We start from the raw sequence: 21,488 nt of genomic DNA, 5'->3' as shown, positions 1-21,488 counted from the left end.
ACTCCCAACCTCCCTCCGATGACCCCTTCTCCTGCCTTCAACCTACCTCCTCCATTTGGTCACCCCCAGCCAGCCTTGCACCCCACCAGATCTCTCTATTGCTTTCTGTCGATGTGACAGTGGCCACCTCAATTTCTCCATCCTCCTCACCCTCTCCTCCCTCATCCCTCCGAACCTGCAGTGCTCCACTCTCTCCACACCAACCCCCAGTTCACCATCAAACCTGTTGATACAGGTGGGACGGTAGTAGCCTGGAGAACGGACCCCTATGTCATAGAGGTGAAACACCAACTCTCTGACACCATGAACAATCTCCACCTTGCCCGCGACCCATCAGGCCAAAATCACTCGCACTGTTCGTGCCCTCATTGTCTCCAGTGATCGCGTCTCCAAACCCATAGTCCCCCAGCCCCACACTGCCCGGTTCTATCTGCTCCCCAAGATCCACAAGCCCAGCTACCCTGGCCAACCCATCATCTCTGCATGCTCCCAACCCATCAAACTCATCTCTTCCCACTTTGACTCCATCCTCTCCCTCTTGGTTCAGGCACTTCCCACCTACATCTGTGACGCCAACCACACCATCCATCTCTTCAGCAACTTTCAGTTCCTCGGCTCCAGCGCTTTCTCTTCACCATGGATGTGCAATCTCATGCACATCCATACCCCACAAGGATGGCATCCAGGCCCTCCCCTTCTTCCTCTCCAGTAGACCCATCCAGTCCCCCTCCACCAATACCCTCCTCTGCCTCACCGAACTGGTCCTCACCCTCAATAACTTTTTCTTTAACTCCTCCCATTTCCTCCAAATCCATGGGCACTCGGATGGGGCCCAACTACACCTGCCTCTTTGGCAGCTAGATTGAACAGTACCTGCGTGGGCACTGTGCGGCAACTCTTCTGCTGTCACATCAATGACTGCGTCAGCACTGCGTCCTGCACCCAGGCTGAACTGGAGTAGTTCATCAACTTCACCCTTAACTTCCCACCTCACCCTCAAATACACTTGGTCCATCTCAGACACCTTCCTCCTCTTTCTTGACCTCTCCAATTCCATCTCCGGTGACAGTCTTCAGACAGACATTTACTACAAACCCATAGATTCCGATAACTACCTGGGCTACACCTCCTCCCACCTAGTGTCCTGCAAGAACTTCATCCTGTTCTCCCACTTCCTCCACCTCAGCCACATCTGCTCAATTGAGGAGACATTCCACTCCCAAGCATTCCAGACGTCCACCTATTTTGAACAATGCTCTTTTCCTCCCTACACCACACCACCTCCATTCTCTGCTCCACTGCTCTAACACCCTGCCCCCTACAAACGCAATAAAGACAGAGTCCCCCTTGTCCTCACCGACAAGCCCATCAGTCTCTGCATCCAACGCATCATCCTTAAATACTTTTGGCACTCCAACTAGACCCCACCACCAAGAACACCTTCCCCTCCCCTCCCCTCTCTGCCTTCTGCAAGTACCATTTCCTTTTGAGAATCCTTGGTTTGCGCCACTCTCTCCACCAAAGCCCCTGCACCCCAGGTACCTTCCGCTGCAAACAGAATCTGCAAGTACACCAGCCCCCCTCACCTCCATCCAAGGCCCCAAATGGTCCTTCCAGGTGAGACAGAGATTCACCTGCCTCTCCTCCAACCTAGTTTGCTGCATCAGGTGCTCCTGATGTGGTCCTCTCTACATCGGGGAAACCAAATGTAAACTTAGGGAATGGTTCACCGAGCATCTCAGCTGGGCGCGAAGCAGCCAACTGGACCTTCTAATCACTGCCCATTTTAATTCCCTTTCTCACTCCCTTTCCAACATGAGCATCCTTGGCCTCCTCCTTTGCCACAACAAATCAAACCGCTAATTGGAGAAACAACACCTCATCTTCCACCTGGGCAGCCTGCAGAAGACTCAACATTGAGTTCTCCAATTTCAAATAACCTCCCTTACCATCCCTTGACTCCCTCCCCAGCCCCTCCCCCTCCCTTCCATAGCTCCCTGCCACCAACCGGATTCATTCCTCCCATTGATCACCCAGGTCATACCCTCTACTTGTCTTCAACTATCCCCACTTCACCACCCTGCCCTCGCCACCCTCTTTATCTGCAGCTCCCCCTACATCCACGCCCAGTTCTGAAGAAGGGTTACACCTGAATCATTGACTTCTCTACCTCTTGGCTTGGCTTGCTGTACTCTTCCAGCCTCCTGCCTGTCGACATTGGATTCCAGCATTTGCAGTTTTTTTGTCTCTGTCCACTAACTATCCACAGCTTCCATGATGCTGAGATGGTCATTGAGGTGGCCACACTGCAGGTGAAGACTGAACAGGTGGAAAGCAGATGAGTGACCGTCAGACAGAGGAGAGGAAGGCCCTCTCTCTAACAGATATACCATTTCTGAATATGTTGGGGGAGTGACAAGGGAACGCAGGTCCGTTGTACCACTCATCACTCTGATGCTTAAGGGATGAAGAATGACATGGATAGAGGATAGATACATCAGGAAAAGCATGAGGCAAGTGTATCTGCAGCCACAAAAGAGAGTCCAGGGTGGTGTGGTGCCTCCCTGCCCCAAGGGGTGAGAATATTTCAAGCAGAAGCTCAAACACATGCACCAACAGGTTCAAGAGCACCTTCTTTCCCACTACTATTAGACTGCTGAGTGCATCTTGCATGTAGATCTTGCTTTGTGCACCTCCTTTGCAGCTGTCCCCTTGTTTGCCTCACTCTGTCTAAACACCCTAAGGTCTGCATGTCCTTGTATATTATGATCCGCCCAGTCTGCACACAAACCACAACGTTTCACTGCACTTAGGTACATGTGACAACAATAAATCAAATCAAATCAAAAGCTGCAGGATATCAGGTCTCACAAACTTGATTGAGTTTTTTGAAGAAGTAACAAAGAGGAATGATGAGGGCAGAGCAGTAGATGTGATCTATATGGACTTCAGTAAGGCGTTCGACAAGGTTCCCCATGGGAGACTGCTGAGCTAGGTTAGATAAGACAATAGGTAGACAATAGACAATAGGTGCAGGAGTAGGCCTTAGATCTCATGGAATACAGGGAGAACTGGCCATTTGGATACAGAGCTGGCTCAAGGTAGAAGACAGAGGGTGGTGGTGGAGGGTTGTTTTTCAGACTGGAGGCCTGTGACCAGTGGAGTGCCACAAGGATCAGTGCTGGGTCCACTACTTTTTGTCATTTACATAAATGATTTGGATGCGAGCATAAAAGGTACAGTTAGTAAATTTGAAGATGACTCCAAAATTGGAGGTATAGTGGACAGCGAAGAGGGTTACCTCAGATTACAATGGGATCTTGACCAGATGGGCCAATGAGCTGAGAAGTGGCAGATGGAGTTTAATTCAGATAAATGCGATGTGCTGCATTTTGGGAAAGCAAATCTTAGCAGGACTTATACACTTAATGGTAAGGTCCTAGGGAGTGTTGCTGAACAAAGAGACCTTGGAGTGCAGGTTCATAGCTCCTTGAAAGTGGAGTCGCAGGTAGATAGGATAGTGAAGAAGGTGTTTGGTATGCTTTCCTTTATTGGTCAGAACATTGAATACAGGAGTTGGGAGGTCATGTTGCAGCTGTACAGGACATTGGTTAGGCCACTTTTGGAATATTGCGTGCAGTTCTGGTCTCTTTCCTATCAGAAGGATGTTGTGAAACTTGAAAGGGTTCAGAAAAGATTTACAAGGGTGTTGCCAGGGTTGGAGGATTTGAACTATAGGGAGAGGCTGAACAGGCTGGGGCTGTTTTCCCTGGAGCCTCCACCACTTGGAGGCTGAGGGGTGACCTTATAGAGGTTTACAAAATTATGAGGGGCATGGATAGGGTAAATAGGCAAAGTCTTTTCCCTGGGGTTGGGGAGTCCAGAACTAGAGGGCATAGGTTTAGGTTGAGAGGGGAAAGATATAAAAGAGACCTATGGGGCAGCTTTTTCACACAGAGGGTCGTACGGATATGGAATGAGCTGCCAGAGGAAGTGGTGGAGGCTGGTACAATTGCAACATTTAAGAGGCATTTGGATGAGTATATGAATAGGAAGGGTTTGGAGAGATATGGGCCGGGTGCTGGCAGATGGGACTAGATTGGGTTGGGATATCTGGTCGGCATGGACGGGTTGGACCGAAGTGTCTGTTTCCATGCTGTATATCTTATGACTCTATGACTCTATATCCTGAAGTGAACAGTCAATGGCCATGGTACATATTGGTACCACCACATTGGTTAAAAAAAAAGTTGAAGTCCTACCAGCCAAATGTATGGTGATAGGATATCTATTAAAAAGACTTCAAAAGTAGTAATCTTTAGATTGCCATGTGTTAACGAACTTTGAAATGATATATCAAATAAATACATGCTGTATAAATGGTGTAGATTCAGACTCCTGGGACATTGGAATCATTTCTTCGAATGTTAGGAATAAAGCAAACAGGACAGAAAATGCATCTAGGCAGAACTAGGACTAATTTCCTGGGGTGCTGTTTGCTAGTGCTGTAGCAGAGGATTTAAACTAGAAAATCAGAGAATGGGAACCTGAGCAGGAAGACAGAGAAGGGGGAAAAAGACAACAGAAAGTGAACATTTAAAAAATAAGAAGTAAAAATAAAAAGCAGAAAAAAAAACACAAGCAAGAAACAAATGGAGCCAAAGTGGGAAAATGAAGCTAAGATGGCTAACAAAAGGGAGAAGTTTAAAGTCTTTGAGTCTTAATGCACAAATATTTCACAATAAAATCGATTCAATAACAGCCCAAATAGATGTCCTTGGTTATGATCCAGTTGCAATTACTGGGTCATGTCTGCAAGGTGATCAAATTTGGAAACTGAACACATGCCAGTATTCAATAGTGGGGAAGGAGAGACAAATAGGGAAAGGAGGTAGAAAGTATCATTAGTAAGGGTAAACAATGCAATATTGTGGAAAGACTTTTGCTTGAAAATCACAATGGGTGGAGATAAGACATACCCAGAGACAGAAAACTTTGATGCAGTATGTCTGTGGGTCCCAAACAATAGTAGAGATGGAAGGGAAGAGATTAGAGATACATGCAATATGGGTACAAACTGTAATTATGGGTGACTTGAAACTAGATATAGACGGATAAATTAAACTTGCAGTGATATCGTGAGAGAGGATTTCCTGGAATGTATGTATAATGCTGTGCTTTTAGATCACTGAGGAATCAACAACGGAGCACGCTTTTCTAGTCTGGGTATTGGGAAAGAGCAACAATAAAATAAGATCAATTGTTTTAGATGATGAATGAACAGATCTAAAACAAGGGTCCTACGTCTAAATGAGGGGTATGAGGCACAAGTTGGCAATGGGGATTGAGAAGCTCATTAAAGGCTTGGCAGTGGATAGGCAAAGACTAATACTTTGAGGAACATAGGCATGAATTACAATAATTATTTATTCCTATCTGGTGCAAAAGTACAACAGGAAAGGCTTCAATGAGAAACTAAGAATAATGTTAGATTCAAAGAGGAGGTAGATAAAATTGCCAGAAAAAGCTGCGTGTTTGGGGATTGGAAGAATCTTAGAATTCAGCAAAAGAGAACAAAAAGACTGGTCAAGGGGCTGGGGAAACGGTATGAGAGGAAACTTGTAAGGTCCATAAAAGCTGACTGTAAACGTTTCTATCAATATGTGAAGTGAAAAAGAAATACGTTTCAGCAAAGGTAATTTGTGAGATTGACATTGGTGTGACACTCCTTAAAATGTGTAATTATTTGCAACAATTGAATACTAAATGTTACTGATCTATATCAACTGCTTCAGACATAAGTAAATATGTTAGGTGCAGAGAATCTTCCCAAACCAGAAAGCAAGAAGAACTGTGTCATATTGAATAGCAGAGCAGGTTCAAAGAGGCAAATGGTCTACTCCTGCTGCTAGTTTCTAACCAAGAGAGAAGGGATACAAAGAGGCTACAAGGATTAGGGGAGGGAGAGAGGCTGCAATGGGAGAGATAGTAGCAGACATCAGGTAGTGGAGACTCAGGCTGCGGGGTGAAAAGGGAGTGAAAGGTCAGGAGAGGGAGGGTGCAAACATAAAGAACAGTTTGAAACCTGTCAACAAACAATGCTCAGTGAACAAAGAGCCAGGAAAATCTGACATCACTAACCAATTGCTTGGGGCTGCAAGGTGAAGCTGGGTATGTACAGGAACTACTCCTTCGGGACAAATGTGGTGATTACTTCTGTTGGAATGAACACTGTCCATTTTCAAATTTAAATCAGAAATTGAGATCTAAGATGCAATAAAAAGATAATAACTGCTTGATTAAAATATTTTCACAATGGAAGCTCATTCACTGTGACCTGTCTGATGAAGGTGTGTTTAGGCTGATGGGTTTTCTTGTGTGTGTCAGCTATCATGGAAAATATCTTTACAAACTTACACCCATTGGTTTGCGTAGTTTAAATGCTGTTATCTCTGAAAAAAAGTGCTTTCCTTGTATATTTTGCAGGTAATTATTGAGGATCTGATGGGCAATAAATGCTGACCTAGCCAATGATATCCTCATCCCGCCAATGAATATTTAAAAAAATTACTGATCAGCTCCTCTTAACTTGAGGTAATGGCCATTGAGGAAATAATCAGCACTGAAATAAAGTGACCTGGAACTTTTGGTAAGGAACATCATATTCTGTAAACTGCATACCAAAGGCTGGTATTTTTATCATAATTATATCATAAGAAAACATCTCAAGGTGTTTCACATACCACAGGCTCACAGTTAAAATAGATATCCAGCAACTCAGTGTAAATTAGCTCAGGAGTCAAAACACTGTCAATGAGATAGCTTTTAATTCATTGCTTAAAGGGATAGAGAGGTGGGGAGGCTCAAGGAAGTTGAAAAAAGAACTACCTTCGCTACACAGGAGTACAATTGTCAAAGTCTAGATTAGAGTGGTGCTGGAAAAGCACAGCAAGTCAGGCAGCATCTGAGGAGCAGGAAAATCGATGTTTCGGGCAAAAGCCCTTCATCAGGAATAGAGGCAGGGTGCCTGCAGAGTCAAAGCTGTGTCATCATATTAACTATACTTTTTGAAAAAGCTCATCTCTCTTTAAATGGGGAAGCATTTGTGACATTCCATTGTTGAATTATTTCAATTTGGAAGGCAGGCTGATGTGTTACTTCAGCATCTACCACTGAAGAAGATATTTAGAATGATGTGAGCATTCAATGCTTCTAAGAAAAAAATGTGAGTCTGCAAGAACCTCCGCACAGAGTTTTGACTTTTATATTGTAGAACAGTGATTCACAAAATGCCAGCATGATGGCTACCTTAAGGCTTGATTTGTAGATAGACTGAGCTAAGAGAAAGTGAGGACTGCAGATGCTGGAGATCAGAATCGAAGAGTGTGGTGCTGGAAAAGCACAGCCGGTAACACTGCAAACAAGGAGCAGGAGAGTCGACGTTTCGAGCATACACCCATCATCTGGAATGTGGGAGTTGCCAAAGGGGGCTGAGAGATAAATGGGATGGAGGCGGGGGTGGGGGGAAGGTAGCTGAGAATGTGATCGGTAGGTGAACTTGGGGGGTGAAAGTGATAGGAAGGAGAGGAGGGTGGAGTGAATATGTAGGAAGGAAGATGGACAGGTAGGACAGTTCAAGGGGCGGTGCTGAGTTGGAGGGTTGGATCTGGGATAAGGTGGAGAGAGGAAACATGAGGAAACTGATGAAATCTACATTGATCCCTGTGTGGGTGGAGGGTCCCAAGAAGGAAGATGAGGTGTTCTTCCTCCAGGCATCAGGTGGTAAGGGTTTGGCAGTGGAGGAGGCCCAGGACTTGTATGTCCTTGGCAGAGTGGGAGGGGGAGTAGAAGTGGTCAGCCACAGGGCAGTGGGGTTGTTTTGCATGTGTGTCCTCGAGATGTGCTCTGAAACATTCCACAAGTATGCATCCTGTCTCCCCAATGTAGAGGAGATGACATTGGGAGCAACGGATATGGTAGATGATGTGTGGAAGTGCAGGTAAATCTCTGACGAGAAGTGACCGGGGCAGCTTCAGTGGCATCCATTACCGGCCAAGCCAACAGAGGGATCGGCAGCAGAGCCCGGCTCCAAACAATACCCCCCCCCCCGGCAAGCATAAGTCGAAACTGCGTTTCTACTTCAGGGGTGAGCGTAAGGTCATCGGGAGCGTCCGTCCCAGCTCAGTGAGACAGGGTGGAAAGACTGGGCATCAGGGCTGACAGTGCAGGGCACCCCCCAGGGAAGGAAAGCAGGACAGCATCCCGGGATAAGCGTTTTCTCTCTCTTCCCCCCACTCCCTTCCCTTATCACCAAGTGATTGACAACTCTCTGTCATTTTAAACCCACTATACCAAGCCGAAGCTGGAAGGGTTAACTGGGGTGTTAGTTCGCCATCAGATAAGTCTCACTTTGCTTAATCCATAACATTGGGATTTTTGAAATATTCATTTTCTTTTTCGGTTATTGTACATATTTTCAATTTTGCTTGTTTTAATAAAAGCAGAGTTTTCTTTCCGTTGAAAGCAACTGTTTCCTGTGTTTTTTTACCACAGCACACAGACCAGTGTCAGAACCAGGGAGCTGGTGTACAATAAGCTCACCAACACTCCCTACCAGAACAGTGAAACTAAACAAACTGGTTAAGGATTGACCAGCTACCAAAGGCTACAACCTGCCAGGCCATAAAATAAAACAGTCCTCACTCCCTTCCAGAACAGCACTCCATCTGCAAACTTCAACAATTCAACTACAGAAGTTGTCACAGTTGCTTTTTTTTTATTTGAAGTTCTCAATTCCTTTACTTCAGACAGACAATATTCAAGCAAGTAACAGGCTGCAATGACAACACCCTTTCATGTTTATATGTATTGTTTATCCATTCCTAAATTTTCATTACATCTGTATTTTGGCTCTTTTATTCAGTAATTTCCTGCAAGTGGTTGTGCTTTGACTGGTTCAAAACTAAAACTTTGCTGCTGGTTATTTCTTAAATTAAAAGTCTAAACGTGAGCTAAACGAGCAAGGTAAATTGCAGTTCCTGCACCACTCTGGAAAGGTCTAGTGTGCTCGTGACAACTTGGGGGTCACATGTCTGAATTGTATGAGCCAAAAGCCAGATTTATATGATAAGTCTGAATTTAAGCTATTGTGAAAATAACAAATTTTGATCTGCAAAGAAGTTAGGAATTGAGGGGGAGTAACAATTCAAGCTGTTTACAACCAAAGCAGACATTACAACAATAAGTTTTGTTGTAAAAGTTCAAACAACTTACTGGAAGTGGAAACTTTTGATGCCTATATGTTTTTACGGATCAAGAGAATTTAATGGTCATAAACATGTTTCAAATGGATTTTCTGCTATACTGTTGAGTACAAACCTTGGAGAAACAATGTAAAATCTAGAAGTCATGGTGGATTATTATAGGGAAGCCATGAAAGTCTACCCTGATCAGTTGACAAGCTGTTTGTGCAGGATGATAAATCAAACAATCAGAATCTTCCATGATCAAACATACATTAATTTTACTTTGACCAATAATTACCAGTGGCAAAGGGAATCCGGAATATAGTAAGCCCTTCTTTGAACCTCTTGGAAGTGTAATTCCATCTTCATATTCAGGTGCGAGCCATCGTTTCAATGGGGTGAAAGCTGCTCCAAGTAAGGGATTGTTTCTGAATGTATGAAAAAAAATCATATTTTATTTTGACATTTAATTCTATAATTGCAGATAGACTTCTCCATCGAGAAAAGAAATAAATGTTTGCACAATCATGTCACCAATGTAAATGTAAAGCTATTGATTTATTGAGGCAAACTTTGTGTAGCATTTTTTGGGACAGTGTCTTGCAACTTGTGCAATATTTGCATATGACACAATTAAACCTTTGATTCCTATATTTCTTGACAACGTTTATAGAATACAGAATGTTCTTGTGTAATCTGTTAAAAATCACACAACACCAGTTATCGTCCAACAGGTTTAATTGGAAGCACACTATCTTTCGGAGCGACGCTCCTTCATCAGGTGATAGTGGATAGGTGATAGGTGATAGTGGTAGTGGATAGGTGATAGGTGATAGTGGATAGGTGATAGGTGATAAGGATAGGTGATAGTCCAACACCGGCATCTCCAAATCTTGTGTAATCTGTTATCGAAAAATAATGTGTCATCAAGAGTCTTTTCAATGTTCTGTCAATAAACTTGGCAACTAAAATAACCAGAGCCATGTCGCTTTTCTCACTAAAATCTAACTCACATAATGGCGCAAGTTTTTATTTCTTGGATACCTGGAATTGGTGATGCATAACACTTATTAATCATTTCTTTAGGTTTTCAGTTCCTGAAATTCAGAATAACTTTTGTTTTCTCTCCTTAGCATGGTAGAGATAATCTTTCTATTACAGAGGAACCTCAATTATCCGAAGGACACGGACGGGGAGTGTTTTGCTTGGTTAATCAAATTCCAGATAATCAAATACCGGATTACATAGGTTAGCCAAGCAACGGAACCTTGTGATCTTGCCAGATAATCCGATATTTGGAGAATTGAATGCCGGATAATCGAGGTTCCCCTGTAGTTGGCACTTAATATTGTGTAAAGGACCAATATCTAATGTAGCAACATTGCAAATGGTTAACTTTGTAATGCAACCCAGATATCGTGTCAAACTGGCTTAGTGGTGGCCCTCTTGAATGAGTCAGAGCTCACCTGGTTCCAGGTCCACTTTAGATCTTAAGCAAATACAGTGTGCTTGGTGGTGCCACTTGGTCAATAAAAAGTTAAACTGAAGGTCTGCCAATACTCAGACGGATGCAAAAGACATAATGAAAGGAAACTGGATGGTATCCAAAGAACATCACTACAACCAGTGAATTAATATCTCAATATGTTTCTGGAAGCTTGAAAATAATGATTACATTTCAAAGGCTCTGAAGTACTATTATTTCACTTGATTGATTTCCTTTTGCTTGTTTCCTTATTACGAATTTTATATTTCTCCTATTAAAACATATTTGTCAATTACATATCTAGGTAGGCAAATTGCCCAGTTGAAAACTTCAGAGAGCTCACAGTTTATTACAGCTATTCCTTTGTCAATTTTTCAGATGTGGTCATTGATAGTAATTTTGGGCAACTTACTTGATTGTGCATCAGAGAGAAGCCAAATCATTTTCTCTACTGATTATAAAATATGTATTGGTTGTAGCATTAGTTATTGAATGACAGCCCAGGATGCGTATGCTAGCTAGTTTTATTGTACTCTCCAGTCAAGGACTATGCTAGTTACTGCAAAATCCTAATTGTGCCTTTGATTGAGAGCAGTAAATGCTCATAATAAAATCCATGGTCTTTTAATCTATATGGCTATGTACAACCAACAGTCAGTTGCACTTAATGGCTGAGTTTCTCTTGGACCTAACTAAACCTTTCAGTGTCATCCCAGCTTCATGATAAATACTTATTTCAAGAGGCTGACAAGTAATGAGTAGCTAACAGTGGAACAGTTAATCAGAACTGGGTTCGTCATACAGCACTTTTACCATAAAGACTTTGCAGTCCCCATCATAGAATCATACAGATGTACAGCATAGAAACAGACCCTTCTTTTCTGAATCCTTCCCAGTTTCACAACATCCTTCCAATAGGAGGAAGAACAGAATTGCACACACTATTCCAAAAGTGGCCTAACCAATGTCCTATACAGCCACAACATGACCTCCCAACTCCTATATTCAATAGTCTGACCAATAGAGGAAAGCTTACCAAATGCCTTCTTCATACCTGTTGTTGCACTGACCATTGATGGTCCTGTAGAATTCAGTTTCTTCAGTGCAGACTGGAAGCTTGGTTAGAAGTGAACAGCCTGAAGCTTGTAAGATGTGGCTGAGGTCATTGTTTGATTGAACATCTGTGGAATACACCGGTAAGGCTTTAAACACTGGAATAGCGAATTACGTTTACCTATTCAAAGTACGCCATTACAGGTTGTTTTTTTGGTCATGTCATCGGGAGGAGGAGGTCTTAGTTTTCAATAAAATCTTTGTCCATTACTAGTGGGAAATGGGAGATGAATTTTAAATAAATCCTGCCAATCTGAAGGGATAATCTCATGATTATTTTCTGCAGTCTTAGGTGAGAAATCCATTCAGCAATGGAGTTGACAATGTGTTCAAGAGTTTAGAAGCACTTAAGAGTCTGTTTAAGGATCTAACTAGCTGAGCTAAACTGAATATATTATATCCTAATGTATGACAGGGTCAAAACATGATTAGGGAATTTCAAGTCAGTGTCAATAAGAATGCAGTAGTGTACTCTTTCAATGAACATATACTATTCCTTAACAATGCAGTATTGTACTCTTTCAGTGAACAGGCACGGTTCCTTAACAAATATTCAGACATACAAAGATTAGAAAAATGAATCAACTAGCCTGCATTCTGCCCAGTACTCATGGCTGAGTTTCATATAAACTTGAACAACTATGTACCATTGCCTGAAAATATTCATTAGTGGCATCCTCCAACTTAGCTTAACCTCAAAGGCGCTACATTATAGTTGAATATGTATCTGACATAGGACCTTCGCAGTATTAAATGCTGACTTGGTCAGCTTTAAGAGAAATACTTTCTCCTTGGTACTTCAAAAGAATGGCACCTTTCTTCTTTCATTTACATGGCAAGGCCATAAAGGTCATTGAGATGAAGAACTTGGCTGCATTTAATGTAACACCATAATACCAATCCTTCCACCCCTGCCTGCTGAGAGAAAGACCCGATGCCTGCCCCACTGCCTCCCAGACAGCTGCCCTGTGATTTATTGGCTGATAGACATCATGTTGGGATGGGACACCTGCCTTCAGAAACATGGAGTGGTTGTCAGGGGCTGGCAGCTCTTCAGTACCAGCAGTACCACACAGAGCAGTGCCCACTGATGATGCTACTGAAGAGTGAGGGCAGGCAGGCAGCGAGGGATTGAGAATGTTGACTCCATCTCAATGTGACCAAGGAGGGCTGGCCCTGCCCAACACCAACCCCTGGCGAAAAATCTGCCAGGCTGGATGGTTGGTGCAGGTCCCTCTTGTTGCCAGTTAAATCTTGGAATCAGATCCTTACATCAGAAGTAATGTGCAATCCAGGCCTTCAGTTGACTCACTGGTGGGCAGAACCAGCCTCTCTCACTTCCTCTGGACTAATTGTTCGGGAGTGAGGGGAGTATGGCAGTAATTGAATCAACAGTGGTGGGTAAGTAATGTCCCCCACCCCGTCAAATGCCAGTCTTCAAACCCTCTGGGAGGGGAACATACAATCTAGCTCAATAACTCTGTGTTTCTCTCATTAGCTGCTGCATAACCTCAATGCTTCCAGCCTTTTCTCTCTTTATTGCGATATCAAAGACCTGGCGCTTGCCATTGATGGGCTTGCCATGTCAATGAATGAATTGGAAAACCCAACTAATTTAGCTGTGGTACCATGTGTTATCTGGTGATGGGAAAACAAAAGTTCAGTTGTGTGTAAAATCACTGCTGGATAGAAAATAGAAAGGAAAAAAGAAAGTTACACAGCAAGCTTCTTCAGACACCAAGTGAATAAATGTCTAAATCAACTCTTCCAATGATATTAGATCAGAGATAAATTTGATCTGGGATAGGAGGACAACTCTCCTGTTCTTTTATTTTTAAATGCCATGGGATTTTTTAGCTTTGCTTATGAGAGCAGATAGTCCAAAGCTGTGCAGTTTAACTGGATTGGCCATGCCAAATTGCCCATAGTCCAGTGATGTGCTGGCTATGTGGATTAGCCATGGGAAATGCAGGGTTACAGGGATAGGATCAGGGCTTGGGTCTGGGCCTTGGTCTGTGTGGGATGCTCTTTGGAGGGTCGGTGTGGACTCACTGGGCTGAATGGCTTGCTTCCATATTGCAGGGATTCTATGACTTCAGTTACAAATCTCATGAGAAACATGTACGGCTGAGGTTCCCAAACTGGGAGTCACCAGTTGAGATTTTACAAACTCTGAAGCAGCAATGGTTGTGGCACTCACAGTGACCAGTCACAGTGTGGGTCCCTTTAAAATGCTCAGTTCCTGCTGTCTAAGAGTCTGTGTGAAAAGGTAGGTGTTCACTCTGCTGCCTTTCCCATTGGGGAAGATGAAGAGATGGACAGTAGAGAGGAGAATAGCGTTTGGCAAAGAGTTGGGAGGTGACCCTTCCCCACCATTCAACAACTGTTTTACCCACCCCCCTGGTAAAATCTCAGCTGCTGTCATACAATGTCTGACACTTCAAGACGGGCTCACGGTGGGAAAAGGATTGGGAAATGCTGATGTCAATGGAAAACTCATAGAAGTTTATAAAATAATGAGAGGTATGGATAGAATTAATAGTAGTTGTCTTTTCCCTAAGATAGGAGATTTCAAGACTAGGGGTGTACAATTGAGGTGAGAGGAGAGAGATTTATAAAAGGACAAAAGAGGCAAATTTTGTGGATGGTTCGAGTGTGGAATGAACTTCCCGAGGAGGTGATGGATGCAGATGCAATTACAATGTTTAAAAGACATTTGTATGAATACATGAATCAGAAAGGTTTGGAGGGATATGAGCTAGGAGCAGGCAGGTGGGACCAGTTTGGTTTGGTTTTATGTTCGGCACGGACTGGGTGGACCAAAGGATTTGTTTCTTATGACTCTATAACTAAACACATTGAGGGCTAACTGCTCAAAAGAAAAGTACACTAACTGACTATATTTCAGCAACATTTCTGTAATAATTATAGGATAACATCTAAATAAAGGCATAAGGCACACAATTAAAAAAGAGAGTTTGATGGCTAGCATCAGTTTGTTTTGAAGCTATTGAGTCCTGTCTCCCTGTGCTGACCTTTGAATGAAGGACACCTTCACAGAAAATACTTCTGCCTGCTCCCTGGAACTGGAAAATTGACAGTATGTAATTTATATCCATTGTCATGCCTTCCACCAAAAGGAAACAGTCTTAGACAGTATTTTTCTGCTTTGTGTTGACAGTGAGTAATATATTTCAAGGTGTATATAATAATACAAAGTTTTGAGACAACAATACACATTTACTCTCTTCACCCGAAAGTGGGTTGAGAACTGGATTTGGTGTTAACCACCAAACTTGCTACCTAAGCTGTGCTGTCTCTGCATTTTAACCCTTTGATTTTTGTAATCAATGCATTGAATTTGGGTATTTTTATTGATTTGATTTCTAGGAGGTGGATGGTAATCTGGTATTTACCTTTGGCACGATGTCTAGATTTAGATATGGATCTTGCTCTCTCTCATTGAACTTTACACTGATCGGACTGGTTCAGGTTTGAAACTTGGTTTTGTTCTTTGAATCTCAGAGGGTAACTCTATTTTTTCTTCACTGGTGTTCCACCAATAATGTCCACTGTCCAGTGCTGTCTGTTGTGGATTAGGTTCTCTTTCTTTTACCTTTCATTTTGTGACAGATTTTCTCTTAAACTGTTCCACTTTCCCTGGAACACCTCTGCTACCAGCTTCTGCCTTACTCCCTTGTGGCTCTTCCACTAAGTTAGATTTCACCTCCATTTCCTCTTGACCTGATAATGTTTTGGGTCCTCCTTTAACGTTGCCATGAAGGTGTTAGTTCACCAGATTGTTGACTCTGCCTTGTCATCTTTTGTTACCTTCCCTTGCACTTTCTTGGCTTCTTTTCTAGCTATTGGCCCAACTTTTTCAGATTCAGTCCTGACCCATTTTGCTGACTGGACTTCAGCCCTGTTTAATTCAAGTGGCTTTATGTGAGCCACTCCAAATCTCACATGTTTTACAGGCCCTTAGGTGGATTCTGAGTTCTCTCAGTTCTCAGCTGTTCTGCTGATTTCTGCTGATTTAATTCTTGTGCCACTCAAACCTCTCTAACTCTCACAGGGATTTACTGCCTACTGTGGGGCCACTGAACTTCTCTGAGTTCTCAACCTCCCACCCCAGGCCTTCTAGTTCTCTGCAGTCTTCCTGATGCTCTCCGGACTGACCTTTTCTATTTGCAGGAGATGTCATGCTGTCAGCCATTTTGGGAATCCAAAATGGTGCACGTGAGCGAATCATGGCTATAAGAGGAGTTGCTCCTTTTAGTGAGGTTTGTTTTCTCAGTGCTAAAATTGATTTCCTCCATTTCTCAGATCAGTAATTGCTATTTTTATTTCTAAGGGTTTTACGTTTTGTTTTTGAAACTTTAAAACAGAACATCAGAAACAACAAAGCTTTAAAGGGGAGGAAAGAGAGTCAAGAGGAGAGGGATTTTCAGGGGCGACTGCGTGTGAAGTTGAAGAATGGCTTTAGAGTTCAACAAAAGAAATTTTAAAAAACGCGAGCAGTGAATTTTCACAGCGGACTGACAGAATGTGCAAGTAACTCTGGAAGCCTGGGTTCAGTTCAAGAGAAACAAACAGTGATATTTCAGAGCTGACTTTGGAGTGATCCTCATTATAAAGAACAAAGAAAATTTATAGCCCAGAAACAGGCCCTTTGGCCCTCCAAGCCTGAGCCGATCCAAATCTACTGTCTCAACCAGTCGCCCAATTCCTAAGCAACTGTATCCCTCTGCTCCCCACCTACTTATGCATCTGTCCAGATGCATCTTAAATGAATCTACCGTGCCTGCCTCTACTACCTCTGCTGGCAACGCGTTCCAGGCACCCACCACCCTCTGTGTGAAGTACTTGCCACGTGTATCCCCCTTAAACTTTTCACCTCTCACCTTGAAAGCGTGACCTCTCGTTATTGAATCCTTCACCCTGGGAAAAAGCTTATCTCTATCCACCCTGTCAATACCTTTCATGATTTTGTAAACCTTAATTAGGTCCCCCCTCAATCTCTTTTTTTCTAATGGAAACAAACCTAACCTACTCAAGCTCTCTTCATAGCTAGCACCTTCCATACCAGGTAACATCCTCGTAAACCTTCTCTGCACCCTCTCCAAAGCGTCCACATCCTTTTGGTAATGTGGCGACCAGTACTGTACACATAATTCTAAATGCGGCCGAACCAATGTCTTGTACAATTTTAACATGACCTGCCAGCTCTTATACTCAATTTCCCATCCAATGATGGCACGCATACTATCTGCCTTCTTGACCACTCTATCCACCTGTGCAGCAACCTCCAGGGTACAATGGACCTACATTCCCAGATCTCTCTGCCCATTAACCTTTCCCAAGGCTCTTCCGTTCAAGGTATAATTCGCTCTAGAATTGGTCTTGCCTAAATGCATCACCTCACATTATCAGAACTACTCATTGCTGGAAGTGTCAGGATTTCAGACCCTGATAGGCTAACTGTTTTGAAGACTTATAAAATGTATGAATCTTAATCTATTTTGTTTTATAAATATATAGCAATTGGTAAGGTAAGGTGGCAGAGGTATTCCAGGGAAAGTGGAATATTTTAAAAATATAAAACATGGGAACTGATGTACCATAGAACACTATTTTAAGGGCAGTAAGACTGTGCTATTTTCTGGGTCTGTAGATTGTTTAAGGTGCAGAGGTGGCCTTTAGTAGGGTGATGTGCTATTCCTGTCAGATGTGAGAGATTAGGGAGAATTTCAATGTTCCTAATGAGTATGTCTGCAGGACATGTGTTTGGTTGTGAGTCCTATCGGATTGTATCGATTGGTTGGAGCAGCAACTAGTTGCAATGAGGAATTTAGAGGAACCAAGGGATGCGATGCGTGGCAGTTCCAGGAAGGTAGAAAGACCACAGATACAGTCAGGTAGATGGATTATCTCCAGGAAACATAGGAGAGAGGGGCAGCTAGTGCAGGATGTGGGTATCCCCATCTCAAAAAAATATGCTGTTTTGGATAATGCAGTGGGTGATGGATTCTCAGGGGAATGCAGCACTGATAGCCAGGACTCTGGCACCAGGACTGGCTCTAATGTAATGAGGGGTGTTTCAGGTTCCAAGCAATTGATTGTGATAGGGGACTGTCTAGTTAGAGGCAAGGACAGATGATTCTGCAGCTAATAGTGAGACATCAGAATGATGTTATTACCTCCCTGGTGCCAAGATCAAAGATGTCTGGAGATGGTGCAGAATATTTTCAAAGGGGAGAGTGATCAGCAGGAGGTTGTTGTACACGTTGGTACCAACAACACAGGAAGAGAAAGGGCAGAGGTTCTGAAGAAACAATATAAGAAATTAGGCAGGAAGTTAAAAAATAAGTCCTCAACCGTAGTAATATTTGCATTACTCCCTGTACCGTGTGCCAGTGAGAGTAGGAATAGGAGGATACAGCAGATGAATGTGTGGCTGAGGATCTGTTGCATGAGAAAGGGATTCGCACTTTTGGACCACTGGGATCTCTTCTGGGGTTGGAGTGACCTGTATAAGAAAGGCAAGTTGCACCTAAAGGGAACCAATGTCCTGGCAGGGAGATTTGTTAGTGCGACTCAGGAGGCTTTAAACTGTAAGGGGGTTGGGGACACAAAAAGATAGTGAGAAAATAGATCGGTTTGAGATCGTACAGTTGAGATTGGGAGCAAATCAAATAGTTAAGGCAAGGTAAGAGAAAGGCAGAGAATGAGGTAAGACAGAAAAATTAAACTGCAGTTATTTCAAAGTAAAAGGCCTGACAGGTAAAGCAGATGAACTCAGGGCACAGTTGGGAACATAGGACTGAGATATCATTGCCACTACAGAGACATGGCTCAACGGAGTGCAGGAATGGCAACTAATGTTCCAGGATATGGATGCTATAGGAAGGATAGAAAGTGGGGCAAGGGAGGAGGAGAAGTGATGGTTTTAGTTAGGGATAAGGTTACACCTGTAGTTAGGGAGCATTTTCTTGGGAGTATATCCAGAGAAGTCATTTGGGTGGAGCTGAGAAATAAGAAAAGGATGATCACCTTATTAGGATTGGACTATAGAGCCCCCAATAGTCAGCGGGAAATTAAGAAGCAAATATGTAAGGAGATCTTAGTTATCTGTGAGAATAATACGGTGGTAATGGTCGGGGATTTTAATGTTTTAAATATAAACTGGGACTGCCGTAGTGTTAAAGGCTTAGATGGAGAGGAATTTGTTCAGTGTGCACAAGAAAATGTTCTTATTCAGTATGTGGATGTATCTAGTATAGAAGGTGCAAAACCTGACCTACTGTTGGGAAATAAGGCAGGGCAAGCGACTGAGGTGTCAGTGGGAAGCACTTTGGGGCCCTTTTGATAGGTCAGGCAGCATTTTATCTTCAGGAATATTCCTCAGCCTCAGGAATATTTATCCCACTCTATCTCTCTCTTTCTGGTCTGTGATAGCTTGAAAATTGCAGACTGTCTGAATCTATGGGTCTGTGCATCAAATTATATCTTGGCTAGATACCTTCTGGTCTACATGCATCCAAATTAGAAAGAGCATTAAGCTTTAGAGCTCAGAGAAGAATGATCTCACAAAGGTTTTCTAAGGCGACCACTGTTTAAAACCAGCTTCCCAAATGTGAACTGTTAACACATTTAAATTCCAGGTGTTCTGAAAACGAGTCACACTGGACTTAAAACATTAACTCTGTTTCTTCTACCACAGATGCTGTGTTTCTCCAACATTACCTGTGTTTGTTTTGGGTGTAACTTGTCATTTGTTGAGACTACAGGACATTTTCCTACACACCTTGGCACAATCTTTTACTCACTTAAAATATCCCATTTATCTACATTGTTGTCAGTATCATTCTTCTCAGGTAAACAAGATTAGACTTTGTAAGCTTTCCCTGTTGCCCTACCCTCCATCAGCAAATTGTTAAATCAGTCACTTTTACAGCTGTGCTCGCCACTGAAAAGGGAAACAGGAAGTTATTACCTTTTCTTTGTCAAACTTAGAAATGAAATAGGTGACGCTGAAGACATTAGCCTTTAAATCTGTGTTATGTTTGGTTCCTTCACCAGACTTGTTTTCAACGGAATTATTCCATCTCAGCTCAAGCTGTCTCAATTGGAACTTCCTTTCTCTTCCATGTTCAGCTATTATAAATCTACCTTCTCTCTGTCTGTTGTTCTGCCAAGAAGCTATTGAGATATAGTTCTTTTCTGTATCCCCAGGTCTGGTTTCATTGTGTTTCCAAACTGGATAGTTGCAGGTATCCTCTTATATCCAACTTCTTGTACAAGTGTAAATTGGCTCAGGAAATGTGAGTTTCCTGTTGCCTGATTCAGAATCCTATTGCAGGGTTCAATTTCTTTAGATAAAATGATCATCCCTGTTCAGACGATTTTGTTTATTCCAAATTTATTTCTTGAATTTACCTCAATCTGTACTCAGCTGATTGATTAGATTCCCTACAGCGTGGAAACAGGCCCTTTGGCCCAACCAGTCCACACTGACCCTCTGAAGAGCAACCCACCCAGACCCATCCCCCCTCCGACCAATGCACCCAACACGATGTGTAATCTACCATGGCCAATTCTCCTGACTTGTACATCTTTGGATTGTGGGAGGAAACCTGAGCACCCGGAGGAAACACACGCAGACTATAACTATTTTAGATCAATCTTGTTTTTCTCGTTTTACAACAACTTTAGTTCATGAATGTCTTGCGTACTAAAGTTAGATGATAGAGGTTGAAACTTTACAGTCCGTATTTTGCCACGATCATGACAAAATAAAGGAATATTACAGTACAATGAGTGGAAGAGCCTTAATTAGATATTAAGGAGCAAACAACCTCAGAGTCAATGTATGTTCAAAAAGGAATCTAGTTCAGAGAATACACCCAATCCGTATCTCAGTGCGCAGATACCTATATTGACTTAACAACACATGATAAATCACAAAACTGAATTGTTACAGGTAAATTTTACTTTAACAGTAACTTATTTAACAGTGTAAAATTGGCTTAAATGTTTATGTTTATGCCCAATGGATATTTTGGCAAAGGACACTATTTATATTAACTTTCTCCTGAAATTTAGTGAAAAATCCAGCAAACAATATTCAACTAGCTTTAGCATAAACTAACTTCCAGTTAGTAGATTAGAAAAGCAATATTTCAGATAACGTGACAATTTCAGATACAGTTTCAAATCTGACCTGATATTGTACTCTGTGAGCGTTTGTGGACATGATGAGCCCTACGTTGGACGAGGCTCAGTGCAGCTTGCATGTACTCTGCAGACCTTATTCCTGTCCTGGTCTCTGCAGTGGGCTGATTGAAGAGGATCATTAGGTCCTTAAAGCTTGCTGATCTTCTTAGGAGTTTCTGCTTAACGCTGGAATAACAGGAAACCATTTTGCAGCAGAATTTAAATTATATTTATAATAAGCACACTGTAAGGTTGATTCAGAATCCGAAAGGGAGGAAAAAGCATGTGAATGACTGACCTCCAGAAAAGAAAATGGACCTTGCAATAAAGTTTGCAATTTGAAATAAGTTTCAGCCTGAGCTTAATTCCTGACAGATCAGACGTCAGGTGCAAAATAGTCCCAATATCAGCTCCTGCATAAACCAACA

At 42.6% G+C, this 21,488-nt stretch overlaps 1 protein-coding gene across 1 annotated transcript in view; it reads right to left on the bottom strand.

The window, feature by feature from the left end:
• LOC122564222 (myeloperoxidase-like) overlaps nucleotides 1-21,266 on the bottom strand; it is a 162,280-nt gene extending 141,014 nt beyond the window's left edge. The window contains exons 1-3 of the mRNA XM_043718919.2: nucleotides 21,068-21,266; nucleotides 11,786-11,912; nucleotides 9,544-9,673 (exon numbers count right to left, since the gene is read on the bottom strand). Coding sequence (XP_043574854.2) covers nucleotides 9,544-9,673; nucleotides 11,786-11,912; nucleotides 21,068-21,266 — 456 coding nt within the window. The remainder of the gene's footprint in view (nucleotides 1-9,543; nucleotides 9,674-11,785; nucleotides 11,913-21,067) is intronic.
• Between the last annotated feature and the right edge of the window lie 222 nt (nucleotides 21,267-21,488).

This window comes from Chiloscyllium plagiosum, unplaced genomic scaffold, assembly GCF_037043375.1.
Source record: "Chiloscyllium plagiosum isolate Xiang-an unplaced genomic scaffold, Cpla_swu_hap1 HiC_scaffold_31, whole genome shotgun sequence".
In the NCBI taxonomy this organism is placed as follows: domain Eukaryota; kingdom Metazoa; phylum Chordata; class Chondrichthyes; order Orectolobiformes; family Hemiscylliidae; genus Chiloscyllium; species Chiloscyllium plagiosum.
The sequence above is the reverse complement of the archived record's forward strand: the minus strand, read 5'-3'. Positions and strand labels throughout refer to the sequence as shown.